The 21,461-nt window shown below is 38.8% G+C and overlaps 1 protein-coding gene across 5 annotated transcripts in view; it reads right to left on the reverse strand.

Annotated features, from left to right (window-relative positions):
• Positions 1-21,461, reverse strand: part of LOC139953575 (cytoskeleton-associated protein 5-like) — a 48,612-nt gene that overhangs the window by 18,017 nt on the left and 9,134 nt on the right. For 4 of the 5 annotated variants that reach the window (XM_071953032.1, XM_071953034.1, XM_071953033.1 and 1 more), the window contains exons 2-31: positions 20,600-20,707; positions 19,923-20,116; positions 19,105-19,231; positions 18,427-18,678; positions 17,859-17,988; positions 16,956-17,056; positions 16,362-16,475; positions 15,391-15,495; positions 15,012-15,101; positions 14,674-14,838; positions 14,315-14,443; positions 13,802-13,960; positions 12,992-13,087; positions 12,142-12,252; positions 11,662-11,754; positions 11,121-11,306; positions 10,895-10,992; positions 10,255-10,438; positions 9,572-9,817; positions 8,944-9,042; positions 8,423-8,536; positions 7,803-7,931; positions 7,442-7,636; positions 6,746-6,943; positions 5,568-5,687; positions 3,747-3,854; positions 2,972-3,121; positions 1,849-2,052; positions 997-1,132; positions 626-819 (exon numbers count right to left, since the gene is read on the reverse strand). In XM_071953032.1, the coding sequence (XP_071809133.1) occupies positions 626-819; positions 997-1,132; positions 1,849-2,052; positions 2,972-3,121; positions 3,747-3,854; positions 5,568-5,687; positions 6,746-6,943; positions 7,442-7,636; positions 7,803-7,931; positions 8,423-8,536; positions 8,944-9,042; positions 9,572-9,817; positions 10,255-10,438; positions 10,895-10,992; positions 11,121-11,306; positions 11,662-11,754; positions 12,142-12,252; positions 12,992-13,087; positions 13,802-13,960; positions 14,315-14,443; positions 14,674-14,838; positions 15,012-15,101; positions 15,391-15,495; positions 16,362-16,475; positions 16,956-17,056; positions 17,859-17,988; positions 18,427-18,678; positions 19,105-19,231; positions 19,923-20,116; positions 20,600-20,656 (4,284 nt within the window). In that variant the 5' untranslated portion in view covers positions 20,657-20,707. The remainder of the gene's footprint in view (positions 1-625; positions 820-996; positions 1,133-1,848; positions 2,053-2,971; positions 3,122-3,746; positions 3,855-5,567; positions 5,688-6,745; positions 6,944-7,441; positions 7,637-7,802; positions 7,932-8,422; positions 8,537-8,943; positions 9,043-9,571; positions 9,818-10,254; positions 10,439-10,894; positions 10,993-11,120; positions 11,307-11,661; positions 11,755-12,141; positions 12,253-12,991; positions 13,088-13,801; positions 13,961-14,314; positions 14,444-14,673; positions 14,839-15,011; positions 15,102-15,390; positions 15,496-16,361; positions 16,476-16,955; positions 17,057-17,858; positions 17,989-18,426; positions 18,679-19,104; positions 19,232-19,922; positions 20,117-20,599; positions 20,708-21,461) is intronic. The other variant, XM_071953035.1, reaches the window with a different exon arrangement.

The raw sequence follows: 21,461 nt of genomic DNA on the forward strand, positions 1-21,461 counted from the left end.
AACTTGTGTGACAAGGGTGTTTTTCTTCCATTATCACTTGCAACTTCAACAACCAATTGAGCTCAAACTTTCACAGGTTTGTTGTTGTATGCATGCTGAAACTGGCAAATAACAATGTAGGAATCTTCTAAACCTATCTAAGCAGCATCTAGCAACAGAGTCCAGCACTCTCCTAAAGATGGTTAGCACATACTGGTTGAAACGTTGAGATTAAAATTTGGTGAGGAAAACAATTTTTTTTTTTTTTTTTTTTTTTTTGAGAAACCATATTACTTCAAAGTGAAATGCCTCTGAAATTGTTTTATACTATCTCAAGCTGCTGTACTTCTTCCAAATTATTTTTGGCCTTCGAGAAAGACTTTGCAAGGGTTGAAACGTCAGGCCACAATTTATTTTTTGCAAGTAAGTTTTTATACATGTATCCATTATTTATTAGTGATTACCATACATATACCTTCCCTTTAACACAAAAAACAAAGCTTCATTATCGCAAATGAAAATCTAAAGGATGGGACAAAATATAAACTGTACATTTCTTCCCTAATGGGCCCATCACATCTTTCAAGAAATTGTGAAAAAAAAAAAAAAAAAAAAAAAAAAACTAAAATCTGGAAATCCTACTTACATGTCCAACGTATTTATAGATCTCTTCTCCAACTGCCTGGTACCCTTGCACAAGGGTGTTGAGGGCAGCAGAGCGTACACTATTATCTCTATCCGCAATCTGGCCAGCGATTTCCTTCATGGCTTTGGGCGGCGAGGGTTGACAGACGTTCATTCCGTAGCTTTCAATAAGGTAACCAAGTTCCTCTAAACATTCTACAAGGGGGAAAAAGAAAAACAAAACATCAGAGTTTTTTTTCGAGTCACGACTTTCCTTCATCTTGAATCCCTCTCGAGTTATTCAGCTATTAACTTTTTCCACAGAACTCGGTCCCTGCTGCTGCGCAACGCCCGTTTCCCCAAAGAAATGATACCATTGAAGAGAAATTTTACCTGTTCTTTGGCGAGAGTTTTTAGACTTGAGTCCATCCATGATAAAGCCAAACATCTTACTGGCTGGATAGATCTTGGTGATGAGTCGCATGACAGCCCGGACATCCTTACGTATGTTCTCCTTGTTGTCACCAACCTGGTAAAGAAAACAAATAACAGAAATAATTGTCTTTTATTTGCAGAAATAATAGACAATCGTTGTATCTCATAAAATAGTCCTTACGTTACGAGCTAGTTTGCAATTGTCAAATCGTTGTATCTGCTGGAACTAGTCTGGAGATACACAAAAAACAAGTATGTGCCGCAATACAACGTTTTCGTACGGAGCATTTTAGTGCGAGAAACCACACTATTGCAAAATCGAGATACAATGTTTTAGTAAGGACACAACGATTTCACAAAGCGCTTAGTAAACATCAGAAATCTACTCTGCGTATTAAGCTAATGTAATCTGATATTTGAAAAAATTTTGACTGTAAAGCTGGTAAAGATATGGTCATTGCGATCTTGTAAAAGCTAAGGCCCAATACACCGATCCATGAAGCCAGGCCCAATTATCATTGACCAATCGCAACCGCGAAATCTGATCACCATTTGAACCGTTTGGTGATCTTTGCACTAATGGTGATCGGGTTTCGCGGCTGCGATTGGTCAACTGGTAAGGAGGCGGGGCATAATGGATCGGTCTATTACACAAAGCTGCTTGAGCAAAAACACTAGCTAAGCACAAAAAAATTATGCTTACTAGAATATGGTTACCGGCCAAAATACCATGTCACATGTACTATTTGTGACTGGTATCCTGCTCATTTCTGCTTAGCTAAAATTTTCTGCTAAATATTTATCAATCACCTTGAGGATGAGATAAGGGATGAAACTGGACGCCTCGTGTTCTCGTAGACTCAGATCCTCGTCCGCCATGACGGTGAAGACAGCTTTGATGTATTGCAGCGTCTTCATGATGACAGTGGTGTTGGTATCGAAGAATCGGATTGTTAGATACTTGAGGAGGACATCCAGGGACGCCATTGTTGCATCTTTGTAGGTGTCAAGATTCTAAGAAGACAAGACAAAAAAAATAAAAATAAATAAAATCATAAAATTAATAAATATTTAGCCAAGCAAAGTGAATTTGAAACATATGAAACAGACGTAACTTTACTATCTTTATTTCTGATTTGTACTTCAAATGATTTTTTAACTTCTGTGGTGTGTACATCGGGTTGCAACAACTGTGACTACCCCTTTCTCCTAACATGGAGTATTCCTCTTAATCAGCAAAGCACCAACCCCCAGATCAAACCATTCTGTAGTAACAGGGGTGTTCTTACCTCAGTGAAGGTAGTGAGTGCTTGTATGTAATGTTTAAAGTCAGCATGGAATAGGCTGGTGAGTATGGCCTTACCCCTTTTCCAAAGTAGACTACCCCTCTTTATCAGCAAAGCACCAACCCCCAAATCAAACCATTCTGTTATAAGAGGGGTGTTCTTACCTCTGTGAAGGTGGTGAGTGCTTGTATATGATATTTGAAGTCAGCATCGAAGAGGCTGGTGACTATGGCCTTACCCCTTTTCCAAAGTAGACTACCCCTCTTTATCAGCAAAGCACCAACCCCCAAATCAAACCATTCTGTTATAAGAGGGGTGTTCTTACCTCTGTGAAGGTGGTGAGTGCTTGTATATGATGTTTAAAGTCAGCATCGAAGAGGCTGGTGACTATGGCCTTACCCCTTTTCCAAAGTAGACTACCCCTCTTTATCAGCAAAGCACCAACCCCCAAATCAAACCATTCTGTTATAAGAGGGGTGTTCTTACCTCTGTGAAGGTGGTGAGTGCTTGTATATGATATTTGAAGTCGGCATGGAAGAGGCTGGTCAGTATGGCCTTACCCCTTTTCCAAAGTAGACTACCCCTCTTTATCAGCAAAGCACCAACCCCCAAATCAAACCATTCTGTTATAAGAGGGGTGTTCTTACCTCTGTGAAGGTGGTGAGTGCTTGTATATGATATTTGAAGTCGGCATGGAAGAGGCTGGTCAGTATGGCCTTACTGACACACGGCTGCATCTGATCTTTCAGCTGATCAATGTACTCCAGTCTCGGCGTCGTGAAATTCCACTTCAAAACCTTCCAAATGAAAAACAAAATCAATGATAAGAAATGACAAATAAAAGGCGTAGGCACAACTAGGCACTTTTAACAACTGTGTCAAAGAACCTTACATTATTACTACCCCTGTTCATAGGGGCTTAAAGCACAGTTCATACTTAATGCAAAACAAAATAAAAATGCAAAGCACATTACATGACGTGAACAATCATGCAGCACCGTTTTCAAAAAAAGATACCAGGACAATCGTTTCACTTTTGCAATTCACGTGAATTTCAACCAGGCCTTAAGCATTCCCGAACCCATCTCAACTCCTGCTTGAGTATCTTCACCCAGAGGTTACTTATCGTTCACGTCAACAATCTCTTCCCTCGCAGTTAGAAATCCCTTTACTCCTGGGTGATGAGAAGCAATTAAAGTCTAGCACAAAATTCATGACCAAGATTCGACCCCATTTTTGATAAATCGGCTATCAGAATTAAAGTTCTACGACTATTATGATTTTACGGTGGAAGTTCCTATGTAAAACGACTTTGCACTGTTAAAGGAAATTCCTTGCATACCATGTAATTGATTTAAAATACTTCTCCCGATAGTCAGTGAGTACTGAATTGATACATGGAGTTTAAGAAAGCATGTTTACCTTGAGTTCCTGTTCATCCTTGAGACGTTTGTCTTTGCCGTTGTTCATAATGAGCGGAGGACCAAAGTCTTCGTCATCTCCCTTGCCTTTCTTAGTCGACTTACTGGTCTGTTTCAATGAAAAATAAAAATGTAAGTCTCTAAGAATAAGACAAATAAGTTAAATTCACTGTTTCTTCTTCTTTTGGCATTAAAGGGAATAATATATTGGTAATCACTTATATATTAAATGGAAATACAATTTTACTTTGTTAGAAGTACAGCAGCTTTCGATATTATAAAGCAATTTTTGGAATCATTTCACTTCAAGGTAACGTGGTTATGAAAAAAGGATATAAGTTTTTATTCCCAGAACATTTGCATTTTAGAAACGTTACTGTTGGAAACGTTTCTCAGATTGTCTATATTATTACAATTCTGGATTATTCTTCATAAGTGGACATAACGGCTCCGGATTTGCGGCAATATCTAAAAAACTGCTACCACCTTTTGTATTGAAAATTTCCCAGGTTAGTTTTATTGTATATCTATATTTATATAGGGTTAAAACAACCAAACAGTATATTTTGCCTTTTAAAGGCAGTGGACACTATTGGTAATTACTCAAAATAATTATTAGCATAAAACCTTTCCTAGTGACGAGTAATGGGGAGAGGTTGATAGTATAAAACATTGAGGGAAACGGCTCCCTCTGAAGTGCCATAGTTTTCGTGTTTTTTTCTTTCATTATTATCTCGCAAGTTCGATGACCGATTGAGCTCAAATTTTCACAGGTTTGTTATTAAATGCATATGTTGAGAAACACCAACTCTGAAGGCTAGTCTTTGATGATTACCAATAGTGTCCACTTCCTTTAACAAAATAAAGTCAGTCTACATGTAATTGGTTGCTAGCGAATTACTAGCTAAGTATGAGGACTGTGGCTGGTTATCTGTAAAATACAAATCTACTGTACAAATAGTGCCTTTTCTTTGTTTTGTCTCACATTTTGAATATAAGTTGCATACTTTCTGAATCAGTGCGAGTTTTAAAATGTTAGAAATTACAAACTATTGTTAGGTGTGTTAAAGAAAATTGTCTTCAAGTATCAAGTTATGATAATATATGACCCAAGATTTATACAACTGGTTTTTAAAATATTAAATGAAATAAAATTTGATAAGTGTTTTGTTTAATATTTAATCTTCAGTACAAGACCAAAGATTTGTCAAGCAATCAGGGAGATATCGGGAGTTAAATTCAACAACATAGACAAACTTTCCGCAATCAAAGAGTTTAAAAAAAAAAATTCATCAGATAATTGAAAAGTTGGTTTATTTTTAGGGAACTTTCTGCAGAACCACGAAGAGTCCACAGCTCTGGCTTCAAGCTTATCAACAAGGCCTAAGCTGGATAGGGGAATTTTGGGACGCTTGGTGGCAGCAGACTTACCAGGTAAAATCCATTGTCCTTGGTAATGTGCACATGCTCAGAACTACATAAACAATGAAAATTTACCTTGTAAGTCTGCTGCCACCTAGCCTTCAAAAGTCTCCTATTTCTTTAGTCTTGTGGTTAGTTTAAAAAATATTCAGGGAACTTTCTGCCGAACCACGAAGAGTCGAGAGCTCTGGTTTCAAGCCTCAGCCAGAGTCCCTCAATTCTTTAAGTCTTGTGGTTAGTTACAAAATAATGCAGAAATTGTTCAATACAAAGCATGCAGTTAGTACATTGAAAAATAAAAATAACCAGAAAGAAATGAAAGAAAAACCTGGAACATGCACGGGTTATAAAACTGTTGAAGTTAGTGTCCCACCAAGGTGGAAATAAAATGGCGGACTACCTTTCCCTTGGCAACCAAGGTTTGTTTGGATTTCTTGGCTCCAGTGCTAGGGGCACTGGTGGCGGAGCTCCCGTTCTCATTGGCTGACGAAGCGGAGCTACTTACTGAACTAGAATCGGGCTGAGAGCGGAGTACGAGAAACGGAAGAGAACAATGAACGTGTATTCAGATTGAGGGGGAGAGGCGAAGGGGTAGAAGCGAAAGGGTAAGTTGCGAAGGGGATAAATGCAAAACATTCTGACTTTTGTGGAAGAAATGAGAAGGGGCAACCAGAGAAGAACACAAAAGCTCAAAAACAAAGAACAATTAAAGCGCACTTGAATAACAGTGAAGTATTTCAGTGAAGATACAATACGTGAACATAAACTAGCCACACAAGATATTGTACACATAACATGCTACGACAAGTTAATAAAAATAAACTGCAACTGTTAAATTGACTCCTTCCTCCCGGCTTCATAATGAAGAAATCTGCTTTCCAAAAGCATTCCACACTTAAAAGCTTCTTCAAGTGTAGTATTAAGACATGTCAAAGAGTGTATAAGCAAATTGTCAACTTTTGTTTACTGGAGCATCTCAAAAGTTGAAATGGTAGGAAGGTTCTAATCGTTTTGGTTATGTATTCCAGCGTGTGCTCATGGAGCGTTGCATTAAACCACTGGAATGCTTCATTGGAACATTCAAATAACTAATGCACTCATATTCACTCAATGTATTCACTCGTGCTGGATTGCTCTCAATCATGCGGCCTAAAATATTCTGGCGGTCGGATGGAACACGAGCGCGAGTCCAAAGGAACGTTCTTTCGGCCCTAGAATGTACCCAACTCTGTGGAGCTCCCTAAGGCTACAGTCCTGTTGAAATCGTAACCTTCCCCAGAAGCAGAAAGAAGCTCTAGTGACGTCAAAAGTATCGGTAATATCGCCCCCCCCCCCCCCCAAAAAAAAAAAAGGATGAAAGATATGAGACAGCACAGACGCACTTTTTTTCTATGTACAAATTGAATTTGAAAAAAATTCTCCTTAAGACGAGCAGAGTATTATACTGTTTGAAATGTCGAGACCACACTGGCTCTTTTCAGAGCCCATACTCCCATAAAAGATGGTTGTCCTCGCAAGTTTACTATTTATTTAAGTGCTTCTAGGTGTTGTTTTTTTTTCTCATCGACATGTACGTACCTTTGCCGGTGCGCTCTTTGGTCGTTTCCCCTTTACTACCGGTCTTTCTGGCTCCTCTTCTGAGACCGGGGATGGTTCTTCGACCACCTTTTTCTTCTTCTTGCTGCTCTTTCCTGAGCTCGCTGGCTTGCCTGGTTTCTCTGGTATGTTGGGTCGCTGCTTCTCCATGATTCCGCACACGTTGGTCTTGGAAGAAGGCTAGGACATGGATCAATTTGAAGTTTTAAATTGAAGGTTTAAGTGTAAGTGTAAGTGTAAGTTTTGGCGCTTTGTATCCTTTGGCAAAAGGCGCAATATAAATACGGTTATTATTATTATTATTTAAGTTGCGTGTGAGGTTTGGCATGTTGAAAATAAAGTTGTTCTCTTTGCTTGATCTTTCATTGGACGAGTTAATGCCTCTGAAAAAATATTTATTAAAGTCATAATTTGCAGAGTTATGTTTTTGGACGATCTTATCCCCAAATGTTTGCCCTTAATAATACTTTTATTCCATCAACAACCATTATCTTGGATTTCTTCAGGTGAAATTTTCAGTTAACTTTTATACTGAATCTTAATTGATAATTTTGTTCCATTAATCAGAATTAGATTGACAAAAACCAAGCGACGAAGATATGGTTAGTTATTCGTCGACATATCCACTAAGAACCGTCTCTTACTTCTCATAGATATCTTAAAGAGATGAGAACCAACCTTGAGTTTGCCAGTCATCTTCATCATCTTATTGAACTCAAGATGCATCATGAAGAGCGGGAGAGCGGCCTGAGCTTGCTTCCTGACATCACCATTACGATCCTCCAACGCAGCGAACAGGAAGGGAACCGACAGAGCAAGATCTGGCGGTAGAGTCCGGTACTTGGCAAGCTTCTCCGCCAGCCAACCAAAGACCTGTTGGGAGAAAGTAAAGCAGTTGAGGTTTGTTTAAAGATGTTGAAGAAAAGACTCGAGGAAAATACTGAATATACAGTGCTAACACACATCGGCGTGTGGGTATAAAAACTAAAACTAATATTCTTTATCCCTGATGCAAATTTAACATCTATTATATTCTCACCTCTATTCTAAGATTTGGTTTGTCCACGGCCAGCGCCGTACTCAGAATCTCATCTTCAATGAATGGCGCTAAACCGACCTGCTCCTCAAACGCATTCAGTCCAGCCACGGCAGCTGCTCTAACACTCGGCTAAAAATAAATTTAAAAATCTAAGTGAATTGTCAAGAACAAGAAAACACAATTCTGCCCTAGGTAGTCCAAGAAAAGGCACGAGACATATTTATTGTGAGAGACCAGTATTCTCACTTGGTGTATCCCAACAAATGCAGGAAATAACAAATCTGTGAAAATTTTAACTCAATGGTCATCGAAGTTGCAAGAAAATGGGAAAAAAAAAAAAAAAAAAAAAAAAACCTTATTACACAAATTTATGTGCTTTCAGATGCTTGAAAAAGGCTTCAGTCTTGAATCCCTCTCCAATTCAAATATTTTAGTGAGAAATTACCTCTTTTTCACAAACTATGTTACTTCACAGGAAGTCGTTTCTCACAATATGTTCAAGCAGATTATGTTGCTAAGCGAAAATGAGCAGTATCTAGAGATTTTTTTGATAAATTTAAATTATGTATCAGGTAGGGAGGGCGTGAATCTTTGGAAAAAAATACAATCTAAAATCATACCTTAACATCCGCTGTAATAACAAAGAGTCCAGGTACAAGACTTGTGACGTACTTTTTCACAGGTGGCCCCATAGCAGTGACTACTGTTGTACATATATTGGCAGCAGTTGTTTGCTAAACATGAGAACAAATAAACAACATGATATTAGAAGGAGGCACAGGCATGGTCGATATTGATGAAGAGTTATACAATTTGGAACATCTTTATATCGTTGCGATACTCGCTGCCAAATCATAGGAATCGAACTGCCTCTATGCTACCGGGCAATCTCTGTAGTCTAGTTGGTAAGACACTGCTCTTGAATTGCAAGGGTCGTGGGTTCGAATCCCACCCGAGTAACCTTTGATATTTTTTTCACAGGACTCGGGAAACTACAGAGTATACAGTGCTAACAAAAATTGATTTGTTAGGGTAAAAAACCATAATTAACATTGGAACAACTTTTGATTTTTGCAAAAAATAGTTAATGGCCCGACATTTCAACACTAGTAGAGTCTTTCTTGAAGGCTAAAACACTCACCAGTAATTTATTAGAGTCTCCTAGCCTTGCCTTCAAGGCTGCTCCAAGCTCCCCGAGATTCGGCGTGATGTGTCCGGCTTCTTTTAAGATGGTTGTGACCTGCCACAAATAATTCCAACAAAATTTGGTTGAAGCTTTTTTTTTGAAAACTACACAATAACCTAAAATACTGACCAATCAAATATTGCGTACTAAACATCATATGTGTTTAAAGTAGTCTTATCTTAAACAGAACTTAATTGGCCAGAACACCGACAACCACACAATAACCTAAAATATTGACCAATCAAATATCACGTACTAAACATCATGCCTGTTTTAAGTAGTCCTATCTTAAACAGAACTTGATTGGCTAGAACACCAACAGCCACACAATAACCTAAAATACTGACCAATCAAATATTGCATACTACACATCATATGTGTTTAAAGTAGTCTCATCTTAAACAGAACTTGATTGGCCGGAACACCGACAACCACACAATAACCTAAAATATTGACCAATCAAATATTGCGTACTAAACATCATGCCTGTTTAAAGTAGTCCTATCTTAAACAGAGTTTGATTGGACAGAACACCAACAACCCCACAATACCCTCAAGTATCAACCAATCAACTGTCTTGTACCTTATCCAGAGCCTCTCCTCTGATCTTCCACTTTTGATCCCCTAGCTCTTCAATAAGACCTGATGTGATCTTCCCCGAGATGTCCGTCCTCGGGACCAAGTCATTAAGGTTCATCCCCCCTCCTCCTGCTGCATCTTCTTCTGTCTCTTCATCTTCATCTTCATCATCATCATCGCCCCCGGCACTGGCTCCAGCAACCTTGGATTTCAATCCCCTGAAGGGGGCTGGAGGTTTGTTGGTTCCAACCTAAAAAAATAAATATATAAAAAATTTAAAAAAAATCTTAATTTTTAAGGAATTCTACAGCAGCGTTCTCTCTCTTAAAAGCACTGAACACTATTGGTAATTGTCAAAAACCAGTCTTCTCACTTGGTGTATCTCAACAATATGCATAAAATAACACACCTGTGAAAATTTGAACTCAATTGGTCGTAGAAGTTGCGAGAGAATAAAGGAAGGAAAAAACACCCTTGTCGCACGAAGTTGTGTGCTTTCAGATGCTTGATTTTGAGACCTCAAATTCTAAATCTGAGGTCTCAAAATCAAATTCGGGCATGTTTCTCACAATGTTTTATACTATGAACCTCTCGGCTACAGCTACGGCTAACACCCAGCGCATCATGAAGCAGAAATCTAGCCCTAGCCATAGCTGTAGCCGCTCATTTCGACAAGCCCTTTCTTACCTTCTCAAACTCAGCGTCTATCTGGGCAAGCAGAGCTGCCTTCTCGCTCTCAAACAGCGAGCGTAGTACCCCACCCATGTACATGTACATGACACCTATAAGTGAGATGGCACCAGACCGGACCTGTGGGTTGACGGCCGCTAGAGCCATCTTAATGAATGGGATGAGCGGCTTGACATTTAGTCTGTAAGAAAAAAGAAGGGAAAAAAATAATCACATTTTGTTCTTCAAGAATTTTTGATCACAGAAGTTTTTTTTTTGACGTGTGCTCACATTAATATTGACAATAAGCTTATATTGCACAATAAGGTAGGGTATAAGTTTAGTAATTACTCCAAAAATGTATGGCCACAAAAAAAAAAAACCTTGTCAGAACAGGGGTGAGAGTCATTACCAACGAAAAAGTCTGAAACTTTGATACAAATTCAAAGGTCTGTTGAAATGATGGCATTTCTACTGTTTGGTAACCCCTGGGGTTATAGATTCCAAGGAGCTTTTGAAAACAGTATCCAAAGCACTAGAGAAGTAGACCAATGAGCAGGATTTCTTTATTTGTGGAAACAAATATTGTCTGATTTTTTTCACCAGGCTGACATAAAAAGTCTGAATTCGGACAAAAGTCTGAAAATCTTGAACTTACGTGGTGAAGCCAAACTCTTGGATAGCTTGGGCGAGCCAGTTGAGTGTCTCAGCCTGGTTTTTGGGGTTCTTCTGTTCAGTAAATGCGTATCTAACAATCTGGAGAGAGACAAAGGCTAAGTTTATAAGATGTTCACAGTAAACAAATATTGAATGAAATTTTCATACTGTGACAACTTCTGCAGTTTCTGAGTCAAAATGATTACAATAAAATAATTATTTTGTACCTCTTCGCTGATGTATCCTAATTGTGTTGCCTCGGCTACGGCAGTCAAGGACTCCTTGACCTTTGCCCCTGACTTAATGTCTCCGATCTTGTCGACGAGGCCGGAGATGACGAAGCTTGCTGTCCGCCGTGAGAAGTTTGCCTTCTCGGCTAGAACACCAACCATAGTTATCTTAGCGTTTAAAACCTTGAAAAATGATAGAGAGAAAAAGTGTATAGGATTTGAGGCATTGCATGGTGAGGTATCAACATATATTTGGTTTGCGGTAACACCATGTGTGTATCTACTTGCCAGGTAGAGTGAAAACAAGTATTTATACATTTCTAAAAAGAGCATATAGTATAAGGTAGATGAAGATTTCAGATATCTTGCAAATTGGGCCAACCACAATTTCTTCCAGTCTGAACAGTTTTTTTTACTTAAGAAAAAGAGGTTACCAGCCAAATGATCTCGACTCTGACTGGTTCTCTTCTTATTTATTCCTAAGCAGATATTTTCTTTGTTATTGTACCTTAAGACAATCAGTTTGAATTTTATTTACCTGAAAATTGGCTTCTTTCCAACCAGGCTTCTTGGCCAAGATCCTGACGAAGACTTGCGTGTTGACATCATTCTTGTCCATATTATGTACTTTCTATAAGGGGAAAACAACAATAATAATAATAATAAATAATAAAACAAAAACAAATTAAAAAATTAAAAATCAAAACATTATTAACGAGGAAAATCAAATTGGCCCACAGGTTACAAATCATTTACATCAAAAATCTCCACTCCCGCAGGTACTCAATTACTTTTGGGTGAGTCAAGTGTCTGCTTAGGGCCAGAACCGCAAAAGGGACCATAATGTCTGCTGCCACCAGCGTCTCAAAAGTATCGCCATTGTTGACACCTTGCCTCTGCCTCATCTGACTCTGCCGACAATTGACCGGCTCCTACAACAGCTCGCTGAGCCTTGCGGTCAGCGGTGAGCACTTTCCAGTTCCTGAACGGTTTACAGTCTAGATATTTCTGAGCTTACCGTTAAGAATTCCTCCATGGCAGCCAGTCGCTCCTTCCAGTTACTGCTCTCAAGCTGCTGGATGATAGCTGCGGATAACGCCGCTGTGGCCTTATCAACAACCTCTTCATCCTGTGGGTCAAGAGAAAGCAATTAAAGGCAGTGGACTCTATTGGTAATTTCTGAAAATAATTATTATCATAAAACTTTTCTTGATTACAAGTAATGGGGAGAGGTTGATAGTATAAAACATTGTGAGAAACGGCTCCCTCTGAAGTGCCATTGTTTTCGAGAAAGAAGTAATTTTCCACGAATTTGATTTCAAGACCTCAATTTTAGAACTTGAGGTCTCGAAATCAACCATCTTAAAGCACACGTGAGAAGGGTTATTTTTCTTTAATTATTATCTCGCAACTTCGATGACCGATTGAGCTCAAATTTTCACAGGTTAATTATTTTATGCATATGTTGAGATACACCAACTGTGAAGGCTAGTCTTTGACAATTACCAATAGTGTCCACTGCCTTTTGCTACAAAACACAGGGTGGATTTGACTAGTCTTATCTTGTCAAAGACCAGTCTTCTCACTTGGTGTATCTCAACATATGCATTAATTACTAAACCTCGTAAAACTTGAACTCAATTGATCGTCAAAGTTTCTACAGAATAATGGAAGAAAAACACCCTTGTCACACAAGTTGCGTACTTTCAGAAGCTTGAATTCGAGACCTCAGCTGAGGTCTCTCATTATATTCTGCATAGGGCAGCTCTATGAACCTGGACCACAGACTTTATAGTTTGGAAAATAAGTGGATTGTTATGAAACTGAACTTGAACTTGAAGCACATCGTTATTAAAAACCAAACTTACTGCGAGTAAAGGTTCCGACTTCATTTCGTCAGTGTTGTCCGAAGATGAAGCTTTCTTTTTACCAGTCTTCTTGGCAGCTGCCTTGGAGGTTCCGGCCTAAAGTAAGATAAACAAATATCAGGATGGTTGAGGTATTAGGAGTAACCAAAAACAGAAAGGGTGGTTGAGTTGGCATAGACCTTATCACAAATACCAATGCGCAAGCGCAGACTGTTGAATGAGGTGCATTGTGGGATAGATATGGATCAAATTTGGATACCAGCTGGACCACAATGCACCTCATTCCAAGCTTTACGCGCGCGCCCCGGTATTTGCGAAAAGGTCTATAGTGTTATCTTTCCTTGTCTTCAATCTTTAGGAACCCGGTTCAAATCCCGCCGGGGCACTTTGTACATTAGGTTTTCAGCTTTCCACCTATAGGACCTGGGGTGGATTTCACAAAGAGTTAGGACTAGTCTTATCTCGAGTTAGGACCACTTACTTGTCCTAACTTAGGACTATCCATGCAGTTTGCATATCTCCTAGGACTAGTCCTGACTAGTCCTAAGTTAGGACTAGTCCTAACTCTTTGTGAAATCGACCCCAGGCTTAAAATTCTTCAGAGGGCACTATGTGGATTTGGTTTTCAGTTCCTACCTGATACCCTGGGTTTTCCCTGGAATATTTCTCAAGGGTTATCCTCCAACATAAAGTAAAACTGAAGCTGTTTTGGGGTCATTTCTCCACTGGGTTGGTTCTTGGCTTCACAACCAGAACTAATAAATGAAAAGAAGACAAGAGGTGACAAATGAAATCAGATGGACAGTTTACCTTTGCGCCAGCTGACTTTGGTCTAGCTCCAGCCTTTTTAGGAGCTGCCTTGGCAGGTGCAGCTTTAGCCTGGGGCTTCTTTTCTTCTGCTTTTGGCTTGCTGGATTTCTTAGTGGTGGTGCCGTTGGCTAACTCTACTTTCTCCGCACATTCAGTGATCTAAAAGGGATAGAAAAACAAAAGGTAAGGTAAGGTCAATTAAAAAAAATGAGCTACAAAGCTTCCTTTGGAAAAGCAGGTTTTTTCTTTGTGTTCTTTTTTTTATGTTTTTTTTTTTCAAAGAGACATTACTGAAAAGAAAATGTTAAGCACCTTTGTAAATACTTGTCATGCTTTAAAAAAAAAAACTGTTCTTGTTTTAATCTAACTGTTTACACACAGGACCCATAGGTATAGCAGTTGTAAATCTGATAAGGCTCCCCTGTCTAAACAAATAAAATAAAAAAAAATAAATAAATAAATTCCAATTATTTTGAAAGATCAATGAATCATTTTGAATGTCCCAGTCCATACCCTGTCTAGTTTGATCTTTTCCACGTCGCTCAGGAACGGCGCCAACGGTTTCTCTCCAACGACTTTCTGCGCCGTGGCCAAGGCAAGTGACGCTCCTTCTCTGACTTCTGGGAAAGTGTCGGATAGTTTCTGTCAGACGTCGAAAGAGAGAGAGAGGGAGAAATAAAAAGGTCAGAATCAAAATTGGTATATAAGTCAGAGGCAATTTTGAACAATTTAAGATGAGGTTTTTCTTCTAGATTTTTCTTGATGTGGTTATTGCGTCTAGGATATTTCACCAAGAAGACATAAAGCAGAATAAACAAATCTGAAAAATAACCAAAAACTTCCACAATCCTCACTTTTCTTCCGATACTTACCTTTACTAGTAGAATAGCCAGTGGCTTAAGCACAGCTTTTGGAAGCATCGTAACTGTGCAAATACGGAATGCTCTACTTAGAAAGAGGGTGGTTTCGGCACGGATGGAGGGGTTCTTATTCTCCAACGCTGCCAAGACATCTTCAAGGATGTTCTGAAGAGATGTCTTAAAAAAGGAAAAAAACATGAAACTGGTTAGAACTGGTGAAAACTAGGACATTCCTGATTTAAGACTTACTTTCAATGAGTTACAGAAAAGCATCAAACTGGTAAGAGCCAGTTGGAACTGGCTCTTACCAGTTGGAACCGGCTCAATCCAGAACACACCAGATTACTCACCGATGGGAAAATGGCATCAGAGGCTTCTCTCAGTGCAGTCACAACAGCAATCTTCTTCTCTTTGAACTTGTCCAGAATAGTTGATATACACTGATGAAGAAAAAGGTTTTATTTTGAGTTAAATTTCCAAAATAAAATACAACCACAATAGAATTTCTGATGAAAAAAAAAACTCTTTGTGAGAAGTTAAATCATTACTTAAAACCCATGTTTTGTCAATCAAATAGCACTTACAAAAATTATACTAATTTAGGGCTCTACAAATGTTGTAATTTTTATTTATTCAGAAACACTACCTCAGTAAAAAATAACGATTCTTACCAATGCATCCTTTGCCACGATAGCATATATTGATAACTAATTGACATTTTATACTCACAAGCACAGCGTACGGTGAGAACTTTTTTCTTATTCCATTGGCTAGACCAGTCAGGCATTTGACAGCGAGCGCAACGATCATGACATTAGTGTCCTTAGCGATAGTCTGTGGGAAAAGAAGGAAACAGTTGTCACTTTGAAGTCCCTGTGTAATCACTCTTAGGTCTTGAGTTATCAGTAAACAGTGCATAAAGAGCCATTAAAAATATTTTATGTGAAAAATGGTTGTGACCGACCCGGCCCAAATTTCATAATTTAATCTATACACTGAAAAGTAATGCCTCAAATGAAAGAGATGTTTTAGATCAAAGTTCTCCAACATCAGTAGTTTTCAATGGCTTTTCCTGGCTTAAAGGGTCTATGTAACTTTTGTATGACAAAAAACACAATGTCCACAGATTTACACTAAACTTACACAGTTTGAAGATAATGATAGTAGAAAGCTTCCCTGAAAATACTACGTGCTGAGGTGCTGTAGTTTTTGGGAAACGAGTAAAACAATGTCATGAAAATAATTTTCGTCTCATGAGACGAAAATTATTTTAATCATTTACAAACGTATTTTCATGACATTGTTTTACTCATTTCTCAAAAACTATAGCACCTCAGTTAGTAAGATTTGAAGGGAAGCTTTCCACTATCATTATCTTTAAACCCTGTAAGTTTAATGTAAATCTATGGACATTTTGAAAAAGTACCCAAATCCTTTAAACAAACAACTTTTACTCTGTGGTTATGGAACGAAATTAATGATCTTGGCCAGCTGGGTATTTTGCCTTCTTTTTTTCATCAGTTAACATACGTATTATCCTTGCCCAATGGTGCTGGTTTTTCCCAGTAAGTGTTTTCCTCTCACATCTAAAAACAGACTTTCAATTTTTGGTTATTTCTTTTGACCCAGCCAACCACAATTTAATTTTAATTTTAAACATTTGCAATTGGGAATGGCCCCATAAAACCTATTGTACTCACCCTTTTTAAGATGCGTATGAGGTCTGCAAAGTCACCGGGTTCTATCTTGGGATTCGAGACGAGAGGAAGGAGGCCATCCAGGGCCTCTTTGCGCGTCTGCCACTTCTTCTCATCCTAGAAGATTAAGAAGAATTCAACGAGATGTTATCAAATTATCAGGGGCTGAGTGTCACGGCAAACAAAATTTCTGAAACTTGCTTAGCATGACATTTCTTCCATGATAAAAACAGGATTACCAACCAAATTTCCATTTGTTGCATATTGCTTGTTACTGGTATTCAGCTGTTGTTTGCTTATTCTGAAAATCGCGTGAAAATTTGGTTGGCTTTTGTCAAGGAAGAAATGTCATGCTAAGCAAATTTTTGTGCTTAGCAGCTCTATGAAAGGTAGTAAGGTTGAAGTCTTATATATTGCACGTATCTATCAACAGGGTGTTAAAAGCACTTAGTACATGTATATACAAACTTTTAGAAAGATAGGTTAATGAAGTGATGAATTCTAAGACCCAATTATGTGTCACCTTATAACGGTTTTCAACTGAAATCCTCTGGGCTTGGAGATAGAGTAAATTAGAATGAAATCACAGTAAATTACCATATTGTCGTAGAAGTCTTTGGGTATCTTACTGAGGATGTCAACTGCCTCTAAGAGTTCAAACGGATCAATAGCTGGAACAGCATCTATTTCATCGTCATCTAGAAGTGATCAATCAATTGATTATATCTTAATGGTTTCATTGATTATTGTCATTGGCTTTACTGTCGATAGCATAAAATAAATTATCATCTATCAGTGATCAATCAATATATCAATGATCTGATGTTATTGTTTGACTACAGACGGCATAAAATAATGCATGTGATCAACCAATATATTGATCAGTAACAGCACTGTAGCCACAGTGGGCTATGCCGGGCTAGCCTGCCCATAACGAAACAAATTTCACCCAGCACTCTGAGCAAATCACACTGTGCTGCCCAGCACAGATTTTCCCCAAATTGCACTTCATCAATGATGGCCCCATATCTAAACATGGATAATTTTGTTGAGAGCCCTGGGTGGACTAAAAGTGGTCTAGCTACAACACTGATCTTGATTATATAAATGTGATCAGTTTGCTTGCCGGTAGCATAAAATCATTGATCAACTATCAGTTAACAGGCATGCAACTGCCCGTTGAAAAAAAAGAGGAAAATTTTCAAAGGCACAACGCAAGTGCGGAGCGAGGCAGCCGAAACGCCACGGGACATGATACCCACAATGGTACCCTAGAAAATGTTGAGGTTTATTATGCTCTAAGGTGCACTGTTAGCATGTACTAGGCTTATTTTACATGATTGTAGTTATACACTGTTAATGCCAGGCATATATTTGGCTTTAAAAAAAGTTTGTTTTTTTTTCACGTAAAAAAACCCCCAAAAAACCCTGCGGAATTCCGCTGAAACGTTGCATGCCTGGATTAAGATGTAATTTTCACGTCTGACCCTCAAGACCTACCATCTTCTTCTTCTTCATCATCTCCTTTTGCTTCTGCAGCGGCTTTAAGATCTTGCTGTGACTTAAGGAACCGAGTTTGTTTGGGAGGTTTGCCCGGCAGCTTCTCAAATTCTTCCTCCAATTCCTTCATCTGTTGGAGAAGACACGAGAAATACGGGATAGATAATATCGGTTACAAATTGATTAATTTAATTCACAGAGCTCACTAATTAATTAGCCTTTGAGAAAGAACCTGCTAGGCATAAAGTTTTTGAGGCATGGCATGGTGAGGTATCAATGTGTATTCAGTTTGCAGTAACACCGTGTGTACTTTGCAGTGTAGATTTTGTTCTTTGAGAACAACTCATGGCTTATAAATTCTGCACTTTTGATCACCATTCTCCGCTTACGTACAAGGGCCGAATCTCTGTGCTAGCTGTTTAAGCGTGAAATGCCTAGTATCAAGCAGTACTCAAGCGCACAATACGTTTGAGGTAAGCACATAATTCCCTGCTTACGGTAAGCACAGCCATAACATTGGGCCCAGGCTATTAACTATTTGTTTGCATCACTGCAGGACTAAACCCACCTGTACTGGCTTGATGTTAGACAAGCTGGGCTTCAGAGCGTTACCGATCCATCTGTAAAGCTCGACAGCTAAGAGCTTAGCTTCCTCCCGAACATTCTTATCGCTGTGCTCAAGGAGTTTGCCGAACGATCTGACAACGGGCTTGAGCTGTATGACCTTTGACCCAAAGTCTCGTAAGGCCTCGCGGATGAGCCTGCAGCAGGCGGTGACGATCTTGGGTTGTTTGTTCGTGAAACCTTTAAGTAATTCCTCCTGTAAGAGAAGATTTGAGATGAAATTCAAACCCAGATCAGAAATTTTGTCGAACTTTAAATGTGAAGAAATTTTAAGACTATGTAACCTTTGGTTTACAAAAAAAGAAGTGACCATACCCAATCTAGGGCCGTTTTGACAGGCAAATTACTACACTGGCCAAATCAGAAATTTTACATTTTGTGCCATACTTTTCACATAACTTAGAGAACACCTTAACAAGTTTTGAGTTGATACACATCTGATAGTGCAACCGACATAAAATATAAGATTTGACGTGTTCTTCCATTGGGCTGTGTACAAATCAAGCCTGCAGGAAGTCCAGGCTCTGTGGCTCTTGTTTTAACATGTGATGTCTCGGGTTACATGGTCTGAAGAAGAAGTTGAAGAGAAAGTGGACAAAAAATTGACAAAAAGTGGACGAACCATGACGACTTCTTGCTTCTCCAGTTCGAGATAAATCATGATGATTTCACTGGCTTTTTCTCTTGTCTTCGTCCTTGGTGAGTTTAGACATTTTATGACTATGGCTGACACTACTTCACCACAAGTCCTGGAAAATAAACAATCACCATGGTGATGGATCTTTTTAAATATGGTAGCAGATGAAGTTGTACCAATTATGGGCACATTTCTGGTTTAAAAAGGAAGGTAATTACTTATATGAATAACAGTGTGAGAATAAGCGACTTCGGAATGTCAGTGGCGCATGTCTGTTACTGCTGACAACGGACTTTGCCTATCTCCCGTAACCTTTTGACCCTTTTGACAATACCCGCTGGTATTGTCAAAAGGTCACGGGAGACAGACAAAGTCCGTTGACAGCAGTAACAGACATGCGCAGCTGGAACTCCGAAGTGCTTGCTAGAGACCACGCTTGGGGGCTGGCCAACGTTCAACAGCAGCCAGCTTCCAACACAGTCATTAACCTAGCAGTGAATACCTGGGCTCAACTTCATGCTGCTTAAAAGCTAAAAACAATAAAAAGTACACTTCATAGACTGAGGTAACTAGCTTTAAAAAATATCAGGACTCGGATTCAAATGGGAAGAATGTTCTTCCTGATCAAGGACCAATTTCATAGAGCTGGTTATGCAGCAAATATTGATTAGCATTTACTGTTTACTATTTTCTGTCTTTTCAGAGCCAACACTTCCACAAAAGAGATTTAAACCATGGTTGTAACTGCAAGTTTACTATTCTTTAGTGACCTTCTAAGAATTAATGTGTTTTTCTTTCTGTACCTTGGCGCTAGGGCGGCCCTTTCAAGGAATGCTATAACTGCGTCCAAACCCTTCTCTTGGGCGACGGCGTTAGAGTCTGTTACAAACTTCTTGAGGAGTCCGGCATACTTTGAGAATTCCGGACTCTTTTCTTCTGTGATGCGGCCAAAGATCTTCACTGCTTCTTCGTAACCATGTAACCTGGCTTTCCATACCTGGAGTAGAGAAAACCAAATCAGAAAAATGCAAAACACTTTGAGGATAAAATAAATCAATTGTTTTTTTTTCCAATGTCACCACCTCTTTCAGGGCGAGAGTTCATGCCGATAAAAAAAAGGTCTGAAATTGCATCAGAATTTCAGGTCTGTATGCTTCGTTTTTGAAAGGGCAAGGGCACCAAGGCATTTTCTCCTTGATAAAGGGCACCCTATGAGGGCACCGAGGCAATGACCAAGGGGCATGGAGGCAATCGCCTTCGTTGCCTCCATGAAGTATCATGCCTGGAATTTTATAAACAAATCCAGCAACAAAGTCCAGCATTCTCCTGAAGTTTCAAATCCTACATGTACTTATAAATCAAACTGTTAATCAAACTTGCCTGCTTGTGTACAAACTTACACTCTTTTTTCTCTCACATATTAACAAAACTTGGCAAATTAAAAAAAAAACTCTTCAGTTCAAATACGGTCTTTGCTTACCTTGTGAACACACTGCTCATCGATAGGCAACTTCAAATACTCCGAATCATCCGCCATAGTTGAAATTTACGATCACTCAAATCTCGTTTTGAGTTCCGAGTTGCTGAACTGGAAGGAATAGAAAACAAAAAAATGAAGATGATCAAAGTGATGAAGATGTCAACAATAAGATCTAAATCAGGATTGAATCAAAACACACCGAAACAATCGTCAGGAAGTATCATATTAATTAGTCTTAGCATCCTGTCACCTGTTTCAATCAGTCGCTGTTTACAGATGTTTTAATTAGTTAAGTTATATTGTCATGTCGGGAAGCAAAATGGCCTTTAATTGTTACATGCAGGCATGATATTTGGTCCTTGGAAAGAAATAGGATAACTAATCGAGCACAAAGGCTGGCCTACAATGTACATTTGTGTACACATGATGCTCTTATAGACTTTTAAGGCCTTATTGATGACAATTTTTTTGATTTTTTCCAAGGGGAAAAACAAAATTGGAACACACATTTGTTAAAGCAAAGATTCCCTGTTAACCAGTAAAATACTCAACAGTATCAATCAGTGGACACAAATCATAAAATAATGTTTAGTTTATTTTGCTAAGATGAACAAAACTGCTATATATAGAAAGGTTTGCGGTAACACCATGTAATGACTATCTCCAATGAGTTGGGGTGGTTCTGAAAAGAACTGTTGATTTCAACTCGACGTTTCGATCTTCTGGGAAAAAAAAAAGGGAAGAAAAAAAAAAAGCGGTTCTTTTCAGAACCACCCCAACTCATTAGAGATAGTCATTACATGGTGTTACCGCAAACCTTTCTGTATCGTATTTCCACCATGCAAAGTTTCAAATCCTACTT

Source organism: Asterias amurensis, chromosome 22 (genome assembly GCF_032118995.1).
Source record: "Asterias amurensis chromosome 22, ASM3211899v1".
In the NCBI taxonomy this organism is placed as follows: Eukaryota; Metazoa; Echinodermata; class Asteroidea; order Forcipulatida; family Asteriidae; genus Asterias; species Asterias amurensis.